The sequence below is a fragment of the Odontomachus brunneus genome, unplaced genomic scaffold (genome assembly GCF_010583005.1).
Source record: "Odontomachus brunneus isolate Ranch 3 - 2012 unplaced genomic scaffold, Obru_v1 Obru_scaffold_027, whole genome shotgun sequence".
Taxonomy (NCBI): domain Eukaryota; kingdom Metazoa; phylum Arthropoda; class Insecta; order Hymenoptera; family Formicidae; genus Odontomachus; species Odontomachus brunneus.
The window spans coordinates 1,497,726-1,516,233 of record NW_022639477.1 but is presented as its reverse complement, the minus strand read 5'-3'; the positions used below and the strand labels follow the sequence as shown (position 1 = coordinate 1,516,233).

At 34.8% G+C, this 18,508-nt stretch overlaps 2 protein-coding genes across 3 annotated transcripts; both read left to right on the top strand.

The window, feature by feature from the left end:
* Positions 1-5,060, top strand: LOC116842771 (putative fatty acyl-CoA reductase CG5065). Its single transcript, XM_032812438.1, has 9 exons — positions 1-142; positions 620-865; positions 1,052-1,249; positions 1,407-1,603; positions 2,616-2,725; positions 2,830-3,025; positions 3,600-3,839; positions 3,934-4,191; positions 4,296-5,060. Exons 2-9 carry the CDS (start codon positions 665-667, stop codon positions 4,372-4,374), a joined length of 1,479 nt encoding a protein of 492 aa, XP_032668329.1. The 5' UTR covers positions 1-142; positions 620-664; the 3' UTR covers positions 4,375-5,060.
* Positions 5,061-10,816: 5,756 nt separating this feature from the next.
* Positions 10,817-18,037, top strand: LOC116842801 (putative fatty acyl-CoA reductase CG5065). Of its 2 annotated transcripts, none has more exons than XM_032812502.1 (9): positions 10,817-10,902; positions 12,212-12,492; positions 12,923-13,120; positions 14,258-14,454; positions 14,583-14,692; positions 14,857-15,052; positions 15,341-15,580; positions 15,682-15,936; positions 16,100-18,037. In XM_032812502.1, the coding sequence occupies exons 2-9, from the start codon at positions 12,271-12,273 to the stop codon at positions 16,209-16,211; spliced, it is 1,530 nt and encodes a 509-aa protein (XP_032668393.1). In that variant the 5' UTR covers positions 10,817-10,902; positions 12,212-12,270; the 3' UTR covers positions 16,212-18,037. The 2 variants fall into 2 exon arrangements, with proteins under 2 accessions (XP_032668393.1, XP_032668394.1); XM_032812503.1 differs by having other exon boundaries at positions 10,827-10,902; positions 12,267-12,492.
* Positions 18,038-18,508: the final 471 nt, after the last annotated feature.

Genomic DNA, 18,508 nt, shown 5'->3' with positions numbered 1-18,508 from the left:
GAACCTTACACATGTGATCCGATCAAGCACCACAGATCCTCAAACGCAGAAGAGGACGTTTAAGCAACATATATCTGTAACGTCACTATCGTGTTGTTCTATTGCTTGTCCGCAAGAAAAACTTCTTGCTGATCTATAACTGGTAAGTTTGTAGCTTTTCTTGATGAAAGATAGACGATTTGGCCCAGATAAAGTGCATAAAATTTTTAATTGATCTATCCAACTAGTCGACGATTTCAGAATATGAGACTTGTTTAGCTCGACCAGCCAACAAACAAAATTCGCGACGGTCATAAAATTCACTGTACTTATGCATTTCTATCGCGTTTGACATTCTCCTTCAAAAACATAAATTGTATCTCATCTTGATTTACCTTGATTTACATAAGTATACATCGAATCATTGTGTAACCGGTAAACCCCCGTTAGGCTACAAAATACTAATTGGAAGTAAATGCGACGCAATTCTCAGTTATTTGAGGTTTGCATGCATTTTGCACATTATGTGCATAAGCTGAGAGTAAATAGGAGAAATATTATAAGCTGCAAAATTACAATTATATTTCTTTATACTCTCGCACGTCACTCATTTGTTAAAAAAAATCGTTCATTTTTGCAGTATAGCACAGACCCGCTACAAATTTGCGTGATATTTCGTACGATCATGAACGGTACAAGGAGCCCGATTCAATCCTTCTATAAAAACAAGACCATTTTTGTTACTGGCGCTACCGGTTTTATGGGAAAAGTCCTTTTAGAGAAACTACTGTACAGTTGTTCCGATCTCGACAAAATCTACTTCCTCGTACGACCTAAGAAGGGACGCAGTATCGAACTCAGGCTCGACGACATGTTCAAGTTACCTGTAAGATATCCCGCTAATTATGTACCACCGTATCTTGGCTTCGACATGTTGGATGAGCGACAAATATCACGCTGTTATGTTTAATCAAGGATATAGGTTGCTACGAAACCAAAGAACGGTGATGACATATCCATACTTGTGGATGTCATCGATTGACAATCGTTGTGTTTATTGACTGTTCTGCAGATATTTCACAGAATACATCAAGAGAAAGGTCATGTCTTGAAGAAATTGCAGCCGCTCGTCGGTGACATAAATATGCATAATCTTGGCCTTACCGATGAACAGCGGGAGACACTGATGGAAGAAGTGCATATAGTATTTCACTTCGCCGCATGTCTTCGAATGGAAGCGAAATTGAAAGATGCCGTCGAGTTAAACATGGTAAAATATAACTCGAAAAAATACCTCCTAATGCGCTTTCTCGTGCGCTTTATTAATTATTTTTAACCCTTTGAGTACCAAGTGCAAAGCTTTAACGAATTTTTGCGATTTTTGTGATGTGTATGAAATATACATGTTTCGATCTGTACTCTTCTAGATTGGCACGAAGAGGGTACTGGATCTGGCAAAGCAGATGAAACACCTGCAGGTGTTCCTGCATCTGAGCACGGCCTTCTGTCACGTAGACCAGGAGGAACTCTGGGAGACGGTCTACGACGCTTCGCATGACCCTGACGACATCATGAGACTCGTTCAGTGGATGGACGAAAGCGCCGTCGATTTGATTACGCCTAAGTAATTGCACTTAATTAGCAATATTCAGCGAATGGTCGATTCTAGGTTGAGCATCAATGTTGTGTTGCATTGGCATTTAATTGTCGCCCATACTAAACATATGCATATATTTAAGTATTTAGAGAAGACAAAAGCTTACTTATGTTTGCAAAAACAAAAACACTATGTATATGAGACATGTTGTACAATTTCATTTGAAACATCCGAGAGAGGTGAGTCTAATACAAGAAGTTAACTGCAATAAAATAAATCGCGAGATTTTAACCTCGCAACGAAAGCAATGGAATCAATATGAATATATATATCAGGAATGAACTTTTCTTTAATATATCAGAAACAAACTTTTATGGGACGACTCTAGAACATCACATTCGAGTGTAACATATCCATGCTGTTGTTGAAACGCGCGGCGTTTCCATATAGTGAAATGTAGAATTGGAGGATAAAAAACTTTATCTTCCCCTCTACAAGTGTCGATGAACTGCGCAGTTCTATATGCTGTTTAACAAATGTAGGAGGTGATTTTGAAATCAATCTTGACGCTAAAATTTTCTAAAAAAAATATATATATTTTTTTAAATCGCAGTCTTATTTTTTTTTTTTTAATTTTTTTCTACATCCTTTTTTTTGTCAAATAGCGTTTGGATTTATACAGCGTTACACAAAATACTATAAATTTTCAAGCAAATAGGCTTTTTGATTAAGGAAATTTCTATTCGGTTTTTTTACATATTAATTAACTTGTATTTATAATGACTGAATTGCAATTAATGCTATAAGTGTATTTCTAACATTTTAATGTTCCAATTAAAAAAATGTTAAAAGATACCCATATGCCGAAGAAATATTTGTAGTTGAAAATGGCTAGGTGCACTACGCCCAAAGTGTTGAAATCGAGGCTCGAAAGAAGAGTGATGTTTTAGAATTAATGTGTGCATCGTACTGGGAGCAGGGGAGGGCTAGATATTTCGCAGTTCTTTGATTGTGGGTTTATCTCTTCTTTTGATCGCAGATTATTGGGACCGCAACCGAATACTTACACCTACACGAAGCGTTTAGCTGAAATACTGGTGGCTAGGGAATATCCTAACCTACCTTGCGTCATTGCCAGGCCGTCAATAGGTGATTATATATATCTCGATAATTGCCAAAAATAGTAAATTATATATAACAAAAGGGGACAAATCGTTAAATTGATTATTTTCTCTTTTTATTTTTTCGTGTAGTAACTCCTGCCGTTAAGGAGCCAGTACCAGGATGGGTCGACAATTTGAATGGTCCTGTTGGGATACTCGTTGCTGGGGGCAAAGGTATCCTCAGAACGATGCTTTGTAACACACAACATTACGCTGAAATAATACCAGTCGACTTTGCAATTAACGCCGTCATTGGAATCAGTCACAAAGTGGCTACCCAAGAGAAGTATGTACCTACTTCTTTTAAGACTTCTTTTTTTCTTTATTTTTCTGCGATAACAAAAAATTGTCAACTTCGTAGAATTTTACGTTTGTAATATTTGAACTGCTTCTCTATTACCTATTTTCCTTCGCTTCTCCTCTGCCAGAATGAAGTAAGCTCTAGTTTAATCTTATTTAATCTAATATCTCTTTGTTTCTACCTTGCTTTCTTTAAATGTTTAAATTAAAGATTGTACCTTGGGATATTTTACACGTGTGCTATCAGCATGTTATCCATGATATAATAATCACTTATGAAGGACCAATGTGATATCTGTGATATCTGAAAAGGAAAAAGTGTTTTTTTCTTGTCTTCTTTGTCATTCTCATGTTATGGAAAAAATTTTCTTTTATATCTTCAGTTGAAAAATTTAAGTTACGAGTTAGTATTTGGAGAGTTCTCGATGAAGAACCTGGCAGTGAATCTATTAAAGGATCCAAAACATTCTCGATATCTTAAGCCCAACCGAAAGTAACTAACGTATCAAGTTAATAACGTATCAAGAATTATAATTGTTTTCCGTTTAATTACTCGACAGGTCAAAACGTATGCCAGTGTACAACATAACGCAGAGTGGCACCATACGGGCCACGTGGGGCAAAATTTTGGAAATAACAAAAAATTTTGTTTACCAGTATCCTTTCGAGAGACAAGCTTGGTACCCAGATGGCGCCCCGCATACTAACAAATTTGTACACAATTTTTTGCTCTTTTTCTTCCACATTATTCCCGCGTATTTCATCGATTTTCTGATGCTGATATTTCGGCGAGAAAGATTGTAAGTGTTGCACGTTAGTTCGATGTCTGTTGACATTTTGGAAATACTTAATTATATAACACTTTCTCTTTTTTTCATGGCCCATGTCAAACAGTATGGTCAGGATCCTAAAGCGTATTTTAAACGGTTTAAATGTACTGCAATATTTTGCCTTAAGGAATTGGATGTTTGACAATACTAAACTATTGACTATGCGTAATGAAATGTCGCCAGAAGATCGCAAGACGTTTCAAATTGAATTAGAACATTTAGACCTAATGGAATATTTAAAGACTGTTGTCCTCGGTACTCGTCAGTATTGCATGAAAGAGAGTTTGTCTAGTTTGCCAAAAGCTCGTCGGCGTCAGACAATGTGAGTATTATTTATTTAAATTAATTTTTTTATCTTTGTGTTCGGATGTATTTGAGATTTTCTCAGCTTACTTAAACCACTCTCTTAACATACACTTATTTCAGAATGTACACTGTCCACCTACTCACGAAATATTTCTCCTACTTTGGTATATTATACATAATATTAGAAAAAAGTAAATAGAAGTTATAGAAAGCTCCTTTTGTCTAACTAAGAGAAATATTTGGAAGGCCTATAAGGAGCCAAGCACGGATGTCTTAGTGCCATTAGATATTAATACTGTTTTAATAATATTAATACGATAGTGGGAGGATAGGCCTTTCAAATATTTCTGTTAGTTAAAAAAAAATAACTTGGAGAAAATGATGTACGGTCTCAGTTTCACTATCCAACAAATGAAGTTATTGCCGATCGTAGGTGATGTTGTGAAGAGCGTTTAATTTTAATATTCGCTAGCTTGTTTGTCTTCCGCCAGTACAGAATTCGACAAAACAGCCTTAACAAGTGTAAAGTGACATTTTTTTTAGAATTTTTGGTATATGAATACATGGTATACTTCTTACGAGAAGTTTACAAGAACAAGCGCTCGTATTATGTTTATTACGTTTTAAGATACTAATATTAAAATTAAGAAATACTAATGTTTGGACACTAGAAACACTAGTACCTAATTTTTATGTTTCTTGATCTGTAAAAATAACGGATAATAAACTGTACACGACGGATCGATACGCATGTAGAAATCTACTTACGAAATTACAACGTAATTAGTAAATCGTCTACAGCTTAAAAAGTATTGTAACATTGTTGTAATGGGATTTTTAAATGTAACTAATTTCAGATTATATTATTAATGTATATATTATTAATGTGCCTCAGTTCTGATATTCTGCTTATTAAATGAAATCACTTCTTAAGTAAATAAATTTCTCAAAGTAAATTTTGCAGTTCATTCCTTTAATTATTCCTGTAAACCAGAACAGCAAGTACATAAAGTTACGTAATAGAAGTTTTTTGCAAGGAGTGTGTGTGTGTGTATGTGTTTGTGTGCGTGTGCGTGCGTGCGTGCGTGCGTGCATGCGTGCGTGCGGTGTGTGTGTGTGTGTGTGTGTGTGTGTGTGTGTGCCACGATAAAGTTATAATTGTGTCGTTAAAGCAAGTCTAGGTGTGTTATAAATATGCATTAATGATTACAATCGCATGTATCAATTTCTAGCGCACGTAATTTCTTTTCGCGGAATAGTTACCTTATTATTACATATTTAATTTAAACTTACAACTAGAAATTATAATAGAGGATAAATATATTTAGCAATTGACACGTTAGCACATGTGCCACTTTTATATTGCAAACCGTGCGATTGTTTGTTTTATCTTATTCTACGTTGTTAAGAATAAATATTACGTAAAAAGATATGACGGGGAGTAATATTTTACAACTTTGATTCTCTAATCTTTGGGAAATCTACATCATATTCTTCTGCGAAAACTACGTTCGTTAATATTATAAATATCTCATAAATTTATTTTTTACAAAGTTTTGTACATAAGTTATTAATTTATACCGAACTGTAAACCAAAGTAGACATGTGGGACGCAAAAACTTAATTGCAACATTACATGTAAATAAGAAGAGAGATAGAGGAAGGAGTAGGCAAACTCTCATATAAAAGTATAACTTTCAGAGCGAATTACGGAGTACCTTAATAATTTTATGAGCATTACACGTGTCATCAGGTCAAGTTTCACAGATTTTCAAACGCAAAAAAGGATATTTGACCAATATCGAGCCAATTGCATTTGGTTCAAAGGACTAAGTCGAGACGCATGGAGAATCGTCGACAGGTACTCGATATTTCGCATCTATCTAACATTCCTGTCGTTCCATTGTCTGTCCTCGTCAAAATCTTTCTGAGGATCTATAACCCATATAGCACAAATGTTCACTAGATATCTTAAGAATATTCTAAAAATATTCGAATATTCTTAGAATGTTCTTAGGATATTTATTGAACATTTGTGCTAATAAGTATATAAATTTTCCCCGATGGAAGACAGACGATTAGATGCCAAATCGGCTGGAGTGCACAGTTACATCAAACTTTAACTGATCTGTCGGACTATTGATCTGACGATCTCAGAATATTAGCGTACTTGTTTTGTTTGACAAGCAAATAAAGTTTGCAACAATCATAAAACTCGCTAATATACAAGAATGCAGCCGTAAACATCGCTATCAAAGCTCATCTACTATATGTCGCGTAATCATGCACAAATTTTCTTTGATCAATAACTCAAATTATGCATGGTTATGTCACCATTTAGTGGCTGCACTTTCTTTAAGACGTGACCTTTCTCTAGACGTATTCGGTGGAACATCTGAACAGTCAATAGCACAACGATTCAATCGTCGACGTCTACATGTATGCATATGTTATCACCATTCTTGAGTTTCGACGTATTCTACATTCTCGATCAAGCGTAACAGCGCGATATTTGTCACTTACCCAATACGCCAAAGCTAAGGTACGGTGACACATAATTAGCGAGATATCTTACGGGTAATTTGAATATATCGTCGAGGCGTAGTTCAATACTGCATCCATTCTTAAGTCGTATGAGGACGTAACCTCGTATCCATAATAGAACGATAAGAAATCAACGTCATATGTGCCAGAGAACGAAAAAATTTTTCTTCCTTGTCCTAATATTATCGAATTACTTTTTTTTTACACATTTACATAAAAATATAAAATCACGTGTTTGTGTGTAGGAAGGGTTCTAGATAAAAAACCTGCTATAAATGTGTTAAGAAATATTTCAAAATATTCTCGACATATTAAGCCCAACCGAAAGTATCTTAATAACGCATCAGAAATTACAATTGTTCCTGTTTAATTTCTCTATAGGACAAAACGTATACCAGTGTACAACAACGCAGAGCGGCATTATACCGATCACGTGAGGTGAACTGTGGGAAATAGGTAAAAACATCATTTATCAATATTCTTTCAAAAAACAAGTTTGGTACTCGGATGGCAGTCTGCTTAATAACAAATTTGTGCATTATTTCTCGCTCTTCTTTTTCAACATCATTCCCGCGTATCTAATCGATTTTCTGATGCTGATATTTCGGCGAAAAAGATTGGAAGTGTAACACGTTTTCAGTTTGATGTCTGTTGACATATCGACGTTTGATAATACTTAACTATATAATATTACCTTTCTCTTTTTTTATAATACATCTCAAACAGTATGGTCAAGATCCTAAAGCGTATTTTAAACAGCTTAAGTGTATTGCAATATTTCGGCATGAGAGATTGGACATTTGACAATACTAAACTATTGATTATGTGCAACGAAATGTCAGAAAATCAAAGGACGTTCCAAATTAATTTATAACGTTTAGACACAAAGGAATACGTGAAGAATGTTATCCTCGGGACTCGGCAGTACTGTCTGAAAGAGAGTTTGTCTAGTTTGCCAAGAGCTCTTCGGCGTCAGACAATGTATTATTTATTTAAATTAATTTTTTATTAATTTTTTTCGTTAATTTGGGAGTATCTTAGACCTCAGCTTACTTTGAGGACTTACACAACTCTCTCATGACACGCATTTATTTCAGAATATACATTGTCCATCTGCTCACGAAATACTTTTTCTACTTTGGCATATTATACATGTTCCAAATAATAATTTGGAGAAAATGAAATACAGTCTGGGCTTTGTTATCCAATAAATAAAGTTATTGCCGATTGATATCGTAAAGAACGTATTCTGATATTTTAATTCGCTGGATTGACTTTCACCGGTACACAGATCGACACAACAGCTTTAACACGTATGAGATGACATTTTTCTAAAATTCATAGTATATTTCTTATGAGAAGTTTACGAGAATCGATAATACTAAATGACAATGAAGGCACTCGGACACAGTGGAATCAATAGAGAAAAAATTTAATAACCTCAGAGTTTATTAAATTTTTTTCGACAATCTACGCATACTGAGTAAAAAGTATGGAATTAACGTCCTAACAACGTTATCGCCAAAACGTATTGAGAGACCTGCGTTTCGTCGACTAATACATCAAAGGTTTAAAATAAGTAAAAATGGTTAAAAATACTACACTATACTTTTCAAGGTAATACGACCTTTATTCATATTCGCTTATCACTAAGTTCTCAAAATAAATGTATCAACTGAATAATGGCACTTGCACGTATCGTTAAAATATTCATAGTATACAGTGTTTCCTACACACAGCAAATATTTATTTCAATTCATTCAAGCGATTATAATATAATTTGCATAACAGGTTTTGTCTATAAGTAATAGATTTAATGCGTAGGCTTCGCGAATAAAAATTTTTATCCTTCGGATATATGTTCATGAGATGCGCGGACATCTAACGGACATTCTAGCTTGAAACAATGCGAGATAAACGCAATGTGAATACGAAATGTGGAATAATGAGACCTAAGTGTCTTTCAGTGATCAATTATACGGAAACTTGTGTTGTTTAATCGCGACGACAATACAGATGAGCGACTATCGTGGGACCGTGATGTGCAGATAGTCAGTTCTCGACAATATAGAAATGCATGCTGATTTTGGATGTTTGTTCTGATTTGGCAAAGGTGTACAAGTTTAACAATTAGTAGTTTTAAATCATCGTTGATCAATATCATATAAGCGCTTGAGTTATTGTGACTTTATTGAAAATTTAGGTATGTAAGACTTTATTGGAAAAAGAGTGAGAAAGAAAAATAAAAATAGTAGGAAGATTTTTTGAGAGAAAAATTGTTTCTGTCGAATACACATACGCTCACACAAGCCTGAGCTTACTGCGACAGTCGCCATATGACCATGTCTCGATTATCTTCGCACTAACGGCTATTTCGCACTGACGACACGCGATCGTGAATGTGGCATAAATTTTCGTATCGGAATATGAATTTCTGTTTGTACATGGTTAAGAATGCTTGTGAGCTCAGAAGAAAAGGTTGCAGCCCCGTTCCCACTAATCGGGAAATCGATGTTTATTCGGAATATGAAATGTTTACCTAGCAATTACAAGAGTAATTTGTTTTCAATCTCATCGCCGTGTGTTAGCACAAGAGTTCGAAGATTATATACGTCACGCTAATTATGACGGCTAGACATACATGATGTCGCGTATGCATACCTGTGTGTGCGAAATAATCTCTTTCGACATATTTCACAACACATCCAACAAGAAAAATTATCTCGTGAGAAATATATCATAAAAAGTGATTGAGAAATACTTTTTAACTGAATATTAACGTATAAGAGCGCATGAAAAACTCTCGTGCGAACACTCATTCGCTATTGTATCAGAAGCGTATGTATCCGAATATTCATTTCACTTTTTGCCATTATCTGCGAAAACGGATATATTACGCGCGTGCAGTTGAAGTTATAATCGAACAAGTATTTTTGATCCGTTTTATTATACCTGCTATTATTATTTGTATTTTTCCGTATGAGGAAGGTAATCAGATAAGTGTGCAAATACACAAGAAAGTTCAATTAGAAATTATACTTTCATGAAATTTCAAGTTGCAACCAAACGTTATGTCTTTACGATTCTTAGATAGTCTTGTATTCTTATGATATGCAGTCCGCTTTGCTTCTCCTGCACATTTACATTGTTGAATAATTCATTTTATAGACGTTTTTATATTAAAATATAAAAAACTAACAGCTGCCCGCAATTAAATTGGATGATAATATAAAAGTTATACCGTCACAAAGGACATTTTCTTGTTTATATAGGATGTCGGAAAATTCCGACCACACAGCGGGATAGGGGAGTTATGTATCATTTTACTAATTTCACAATAGTTATTAAGAAATTTATTAAACCATTTGGGCGAATAAGCACATGGGATATGGCAAGACGGACTCTGTAGAAAAGTTTAATGAAAAATTCCAGTAAAATAAAAATAATATTGTAAAAATGATGTATTTGTTACTTTTTAAAATCTCCTAGCAACGATGTATATCAGCTGAAGAGAAGCAGGTCTTTCGCTAATAATTAATAATGGTGAGTTAATAATTACCGCTTACTGCAAAATATACAGTGTAGCACACAAATGTCCATGACGTATTCTTATCCTGTCTATTACTGCTGGATCGCTTGTAAATTACTCTTTAGACAGAGAGATACTCTTTAGACAGACAGACTAGACAAAGTAAGAATGAGCTGATTGTCGATCACCAGGTTACTATTTCGTAACATCTTAATACCAAACGGAGTTTGCTAATCGTTCGTCTGGGACAATTCCACAATGTAACGTACAAATGTTAACGACAGTTTCCTTTCTGTCCGATTATTCCTGTATTTATAAGCAATAATTCTATGTTTCTGTTTATGCTATATTTCTATTTAAGAAGTGATCATTTCGCGGAAACGTTTTTATTCGAATCTCGTAGTTAATACGAGATAGTCATTATTGAAAATATGCAGCACGTGCAGTGCAGCAAAAGAAAAGAGAGAGAGAGAGAGAAAGAGAGAAATACGTAAAGAGTGAGTGAAATAAAAAAACGAGGAGGAAGGTCGATATGTCAACCTATAAAACTGCAACATTTCCACGACTCAATGAGTTCACGAGCGGCATTCAAATGATTCAGTTCTTGTAGATTCTCGAACACGGAAGTGCGCGGAAAACAACGTTGCATAGACCGTAAGTGATACAAAAAATTAACTCAGAACATGCAGAGTTTTATCGATAGGTGCTCGATATTTCGCATTTGACTATTTCGTTTCCATCGTATCGTTCTATTATCGATTTATAACCGAGAGAAAATTAGATTTCGCAGATAGATAAACGATTTTGCTGAGATCAAGCGCAAAGTTACATCATCATCGCAGTAACGTAGCCAGAAAAAAGTTTCGGTGGGGGGGCTGTACTTTTTATTTTTAACCAAGAATAGTCATTCGAAAAAATTTTTCTCACACTTAGCGTAACCCAGAAAATTAATTTCGAGGCTGCAGCCCCTTTATCCCTCCTCACCCTCCTTGTTTACGCTACTGAGACCTCGAATTGAACTGTCCACCAAGTCGATAATTTCAGAAAACTAGTTCTTTTGTATATGTCAAACAACCTGAATCGTAATTTTGATTCTATTTTTAGCGTTACTATTCCATTTAACTCTTATTTTAAAACGCTGAAATTTACATCAGCTTATTTTAGTTCTATTTAACCTATTCGAGTCGAAATTTTAATCCTATTCTCAACGTCTCTGTTCCATTGAACTTATTTTAATATTCTGAAGCTTATAATAAAATAATTATTAAAATATTTTGACGGTAAAGTAAAGTAAAAAGAGAAATTTCGGACATCATTAAAATTTTGATTAATGATTTTAATTAAAGTAGGAGCAAATTATATCACTAGAATTAAAACTTAGAATTAAAACCTACTTTATTAACTTAGTTTCTATTGTAAAATTCGAAATTTAATATACAGCCAAAATTTTGACTCGGAAATGCACAAGACTCGTTGAGGTGTAGATGTCAAGATGTGTATTATTTCGCAGTTTCTTTATGTATAATTTTAATTTAGTCACAATCTTTTTTTTAGTTATAAAGAGCAATCTATTTACGTTTATTTCATTTAAATTTAAAAAATGATTTTATCAATTTTTTTGTTTTTTAATTTTAATGCTTAAATTGCTGACTTTTCAGTTGCGTGATACATGATACTATTAAATTTAAAAGTCGCGCACATTGATACACTATACTTTTCTATATTTCCTCACAAATTTAAAACAGAAGGAACGTCAAATGTTTTATAATATTATATATGTATGTTAAGTAACAATTATAAATAATAATTGTAAATTAATTGCATTGCATCATTAGAATTAAATCTACTTTGCTAACATTGCGTTGTAGAATTCAAAGCGCTATGTAAAGCCAAAACTTCGACATGGGTACCTTCTTTCTCTCACTCGCTCACTTACTCGTATTCCCCTTTTGCTCTTTTTCAGATTGTCAATCTTGCAATTTTGTGCCACTTTATTAAGTCGTAAATTTCCTTTAAAGACGCATGACGTTTCAAAGCACAACCATGAACAAACCAACGACCACAATCCAATCCTTCTACAAAGGAAAGACCATTTTTATTACTGGCGCTTCTGGTTTCATGGGGAAGGTACTTTTGGAGAAGTTGCTATACAGCTGCTCCGATCTCGACAAAATCTACATCCTCATACGACCTAAGAAAGGACACAATATCGAATCTCGGATCGATAACATGTTCAAGCTGCCCGTAAGACATTTTAATAATTATGAAACTAAAGAGCGATTGACTAGAGCCGTGTAAAATGGTACTTTGCTCTGAAGCCTGTTTCTGGAATCGGTACAAGTAATCGTTACATCGGAATAACCGACTTCGAAATCGATTTGTGAACCTATTCAAGTAATCGTTTGATTCGCACGAAATGGTACTCTCTTCATATTTGTTACAGTTACATGATAAATTATTTATAATTTTTAACATATACTATTAGAAATGAATGAAATATATTTATTTATACAATTACGCATCGGTTACAAAATCGATTATTCAATGTAACAATTATTTGTACCGAGTTCAGAAACTGGATTAAAAGCCAAGCACTATTTTGCACAGTTCAAATGACAAATACATACACGTGCGCCGATGATTGACAATTTATTGTTTTATTGTGTTTTCACAGATGTTCCACAGAATATGTCAAGAAAAACGTCACGTTTTAAAGAAAGTATTGCCGCTGAATGGTGATCTAACTATGTACAATCTTGGTCTTACCGACGAACAACGGAAGACGCTGATGAACGAGGTGCACATAGTATTCCATTTTGCCGCATCTCTTCGATTGGAGGCGAAATTGAAAGATTCCGTCGAGTTTAACACGGTAAGATATCACTCGAAAGAGTGTCGTCTTGTGCTCTCTCGTGCGATTCATTAATTATTCTTTAACTTCATTTAGTCTTTAATTTTTTGAGTATCGAGCAATGCTACAAAATTGGATGAATCTCGATAGTAGTAAGAGACGTTACGTAGTAAGTGCGACATAGATAAATTAGTGTTCTCAGTGTAAACTAATAAAGCTTCCCATTAAAACTAATGTCAAGAAGCTGACAAAGCAATATGTAAATGAGAGACTTGGAAGATATTCATCGTGGAATCACGATGAACTTTAAGCTCATATATGCGTTCACAAGAAGAGATTAATAATCGCGCGCGTTAAGAGGATGCTGAAGCTAAAAACTTTATCGACAGAATACTGACATTTTTTTGCGAAGTTTACAATCGTATTGGTTACGCAGAATTACAAATGCTTTTACGCAATGAAAATACGTGCAAAAATAAATAGGAGCATTGCTCGATATGTGTCGAAAACATATTCATGTAAGTTCTATATGTATATACAAGAAATACGAAAAGAATAGCGTGATTATATTAGTGACGATCGTCTCTACATTATCGACATTGTTCGAGTTCGTCATCGACTCCAGCATCCCCTTAAACTTGATCGTCTTAAAGATATTAGAATTTTATAAATAGAATGTTAGAATTTTACAAATGAAATTCATTAAACGTTAAATCCGCTCTGGACGACTATTTCATACTTGTTTACCAGCAACTGTCGGTTCAATTTGTGTTGTTGTGCAGATATAATCATATTATAAAATAGCAACATATGCTGAATCAATAGTTGTCGGTAAATGTATACAGAATACAGCCCCTGCTTTTTGTACCATATACGCGATTAACCCATGTACCTACATTGTTATCCATGATTTTAATTTATCTTAATTATTCGGCGAATTATTTATTCTAAAAACAGTCTCCGACTTGTTCGAAACTGTCCCTGATATTATGCATTATATGATAACGAAAGTACTAATTGACAATGAACATAAAAATTTACAATGAACAGGTAGCAGAACGATAGATTTAGTTACGATACGTGCTGAGCTCTTAAAAATATATGATTTTTTACGATTTGTATATAATATAAACAAGGTTCGATCTGATAATCTTCAAGATTGGTACGAGAAAAGTACTGGATCTGGCTAGGCAGATCAAACACCTGCAGGTGTTCGTGCACCTGAGCACGGCCTTCTGTCTGGTCGAGCAAGAGCGAGTTGACGAAATCGCTTATGACGCCCCTCACGATCCAAATGACATCATGAGACTCGTGGAGTGGATGGACGAGAGCGCCATTGATCTACTTACACCCAAGTAATTGAATTTATATTCGACAATATTCAGCGGCAACAATTAATTCCAGATATCACATAGTATCACACAGTACTCATAAATATGTCAGAAATAATCTTTTGTGCGCTCGTTTCTTTTCCTAATCTTAGACTATTGGGTCCGTTTCCAAATACTTATATTTACACGAAGCGTTTAGCTGAAACGCTAGTGACTAGGGAATATCCCAATCTACCTTGCGTCATCGCTAGGCCATCAATAGGTAATTATACGTATTTCGATAATTATCAGAAATAGCAAATATCTAACAAGAGAGAACAGATCGTTCAACTAATTCTTGATAATTGAGAGGGAGGATAGCATATCATATGCAACAAGACGAAACAATTCGTTCGATTAATTTTCTTTTTCTATCCCTTCGTGCAGTAATTCCTGCCATGGCGGAGCCGTTGCCGGGATGGGTCGACAATTTGAACGGCCCTACTGGAATAATTGTCGCTGCAAGCAAGGGTGTCCTCAGAACGATGCTATGCAATACCCAGTATCAAGCTGAAGTTATTCCGGTTGACATAGTAATTAATTTTTTAATCAATATCTCCCACAAAGTGGCTACCCAACAGAAGTGAGTACTTACTTTCTGTGTGACCTAACTTTTTCTTTTTTTTTTTTGCAGCAATGAAACGTCATTTCTTCTATAGAACTTTGCGTTCGTAACATGCAGGCTGTTTTTCTGACAATTTCCCTATCCTACCTCTTAGTTCTCTGTCTCTGTCTATCTCCCTCTGAATATTTATATTGGAAGATTCACCTTGTAATATTTAAGAGGCATTCTAAAAAATTGTCGACAACTTAAACTATTATATACAGAATATTGCTCCAAGAATTACAACTTTTTTTTATTTCTCATCAGGCCGAAAAGTATACCAGTGTACAATGCAGTGAATAACGATCACGTACATGTCACCTGGGGTGATATATTAAAAATAAGTAAAAGCATCTGTTACGAATATCCTTTCGAAGGACAAGCCTGGTATCCGGGTGGAAACGTGCATACTAACAAATTTATACATTATCTATTGGTCTTCTTCTTCCACATCATTCCCGCGTACTTGATCGACTTTTTGATGCTGATATTTCTACAAAAAAGATTGTAAGTATTGTGCTTTTATCAGCTGGATGTCTGTTTACATGTCAAGAATTTGTGAGTAATTAGATAACATTTTGTAACCATTATTCGCGCATATCAAATAGTATGGTCAGAATTCAGAAGCGAATTTCAACCGGCCTAGAGGTATTGCAATATTTCACCATGAGGAATTGGGTATTTGATAATACCAAATTAGAAATTATACGCGAGGAATCGTCGCCAGAGGATAAAAAAATCTTCCCACTCGTTTTTTCAATGAACATCAGAGAATATATGAAGATAGTTATACTTGGCACGCGGCAGTACTGTATGAAAGAGAGCTTGTCTAGTTTGCCTAAAGCTCGTCGGCATCAGGCAACGTGAGTATTCTTTACTTAAAATAATTCTTTCTTGTTTTTTCTGTGTTTAAAAGTACCTGACAGCATGTACACACAATTACTGCAGCGGAAAGATTAACATCAACTTTCTCAGCTTACTTTAAGAACTCATATTGGAGTCTTTTGTGACACACACTTATTTCAGAATGTACGTTGTCCATCTTCTCACGAAATTCCTCTTCTACTTCGGCATACTGTTCTTCATCTATAAGAACTCGGAGATGGTGAGGTACTGCCTGCATTTACCAAGCTTGTAAAGTGACTGACGATCATGAGCGGCGTTATGAAGAACGTTTAAGAATAATACCTCACTCACACGTTAGACTTTCGCTGGTACACAGACTGGCCTAGCCTTATCATATGCAATTGCTCTTTTCTAAAGCTCATAATGTATTTTTTACGAGAAGTTTTAAAATGGCATAACTTAACTCGAAAATGACAAGGTGGGGTATGGGCATAACCTAAACGGTACATTTTGTTGAATAGTATATAGGGTAATTATATGTATGTACTTGCTCAAGTAATATGAGCAATTATACGTACATATCATTCCAAATTCGCAGTAATTATCAGTTGAATTTTTGTCTTAGTTTTGAAGAAATCATTACGCTTTTCGCATCTCGTGAACTGTCACAGGTCGCAAATACGTAGTAATATTATAACAGCATTATAATAATAATAAAAACTAATGAGAATATTAATTTTATTGATTAAAAACACATTTTTGTATTTACTTTATGAATAGAACGTCACAATTTGCAAACCTATGAACTTGAATTTGCAGTGTGGGCTAAACAATTGCATTACGTTCATATAAATGCTGTAACTTTGAATATATGAATATATATATTTGTTATATATTCGTAACTTCAATGCTTTAGCACTTATGTGAATGTTTTGTGCCATTATAATTTTTATGATTATCTTTAATAAACTTCTCTGTGTAATTAAACATTCACTTTTATTTCAAAAGAAGAAAATAAAATTTACAAGACTAAAAATTCAAGTCTGCAGATCTGAAATTGTTCTGTTCATATGATAATTACAAAATTATATTTTTTAACCAACAAAATTAACATTTTGATTAGTTTTAATTAGACACGATGAAAACCTAATGTTTTTGTATCTTGATAGCAAGGACTTAGAAATTGCTGAAAAAAGTTGTATGATACATTCGTATCTCATCTTATGATTGACATTACGAGCCTTGTGATTGCCAGGATAATGTGTTAAAGCTACTGTGTCTGTTAGTGTACTATTCGTGTACGTAATTTGCGCAATGCAATTTGTACATATATTCACATACGGAATTTATGCAATTTGTGGCGAACAAACAATGAAGAAACGTCCTCGAACGTCGTCCGATTTTCTTTGAAAGACTTTGAACCACCTGCGAGCAGGCGATGGTGCACGTGGTGGAGGAAAGCTCAATCTGTATATTGTCGATGTGCGCCACTGATTTTAAGCTTCGACTTGAGCTAGGATTTTTAATCAATTTCTAATACACATATAGATCAGGACATTTCTAAGAATGACTGATCTATTTTAATTTATCAATCTTCACGTAGAAATTGATTAAAAACTCCAGCATAAGTCAAAGTTCAAAATCAGTTTCGCACACCGACGGTATACAAATTGAGCTTTTCTCCACTATGTGTTTAGCGCACTACCGCCCGCTCGCAGGTGGTTCAAAGTTTCTCGAAGAAAATCAGACGATGTCCAAGAACGTCTCTTTATTGTTTGCTCACCACATGTTGCATAAATTCCGTATATGTAAAGTAGACCAGTCGTATTTTTAAGAAATCCTAGCGATCTTAATCAAGAGATACGCGCGAGGGACGCGTGATAATTATGGGTAAAGGTTTAATTAATGTATTATTATGCTCTCTTGATACATCTAATGTACAGTATATATAATACAGTTTGTATAGCGTATATAGTACATATTCTAAACACGAATATGCTTATTGTAATAAAGGTGTATGTGTACACATATAAACGCGCGCGCTACATGTATTACGCGTTATATAATACCGACTCCGAATTTCGAGACTACTTGAAGCCATTAAAAGCCACCGTATAATCGATCGTGTACCTTCTTTCGTTAGGACTTCGTATCTTCCTGAAATTAAGAATCTTCTATTCCAATGAGGTTCCCGCACGCTACGTTCGAAGTCGTACCGCGAGTTCGCTCGGGCCGATATTTACGGATATATTTCCGTTAAAAAATGTATCCAACTTTCATTGCGTTGAACCGTTCGCAGCGTCGTAAAGCATTTCTATATAAAATCTCTCGTTGACCATCTCCCAGGAGAGATAGCGAAAACGTGTATCGAGCACAGCGCGATAAAAGAGCCATAGCGTCTTTTTTATGGCCCAACGTTACCGGATGGATATACTTTTGGCCTCGAAGGTTTCAGTGACTGCAGAACGGCGACATTGTTCCTCCATAGCTGTTCATTACGACAAACCCCCAAACGTATATTCCCCAAGCGTATATTCAGGGCAATAAAGAAAAAAGCGAAGGAAGCAAACAAACAACAGATACACGAAA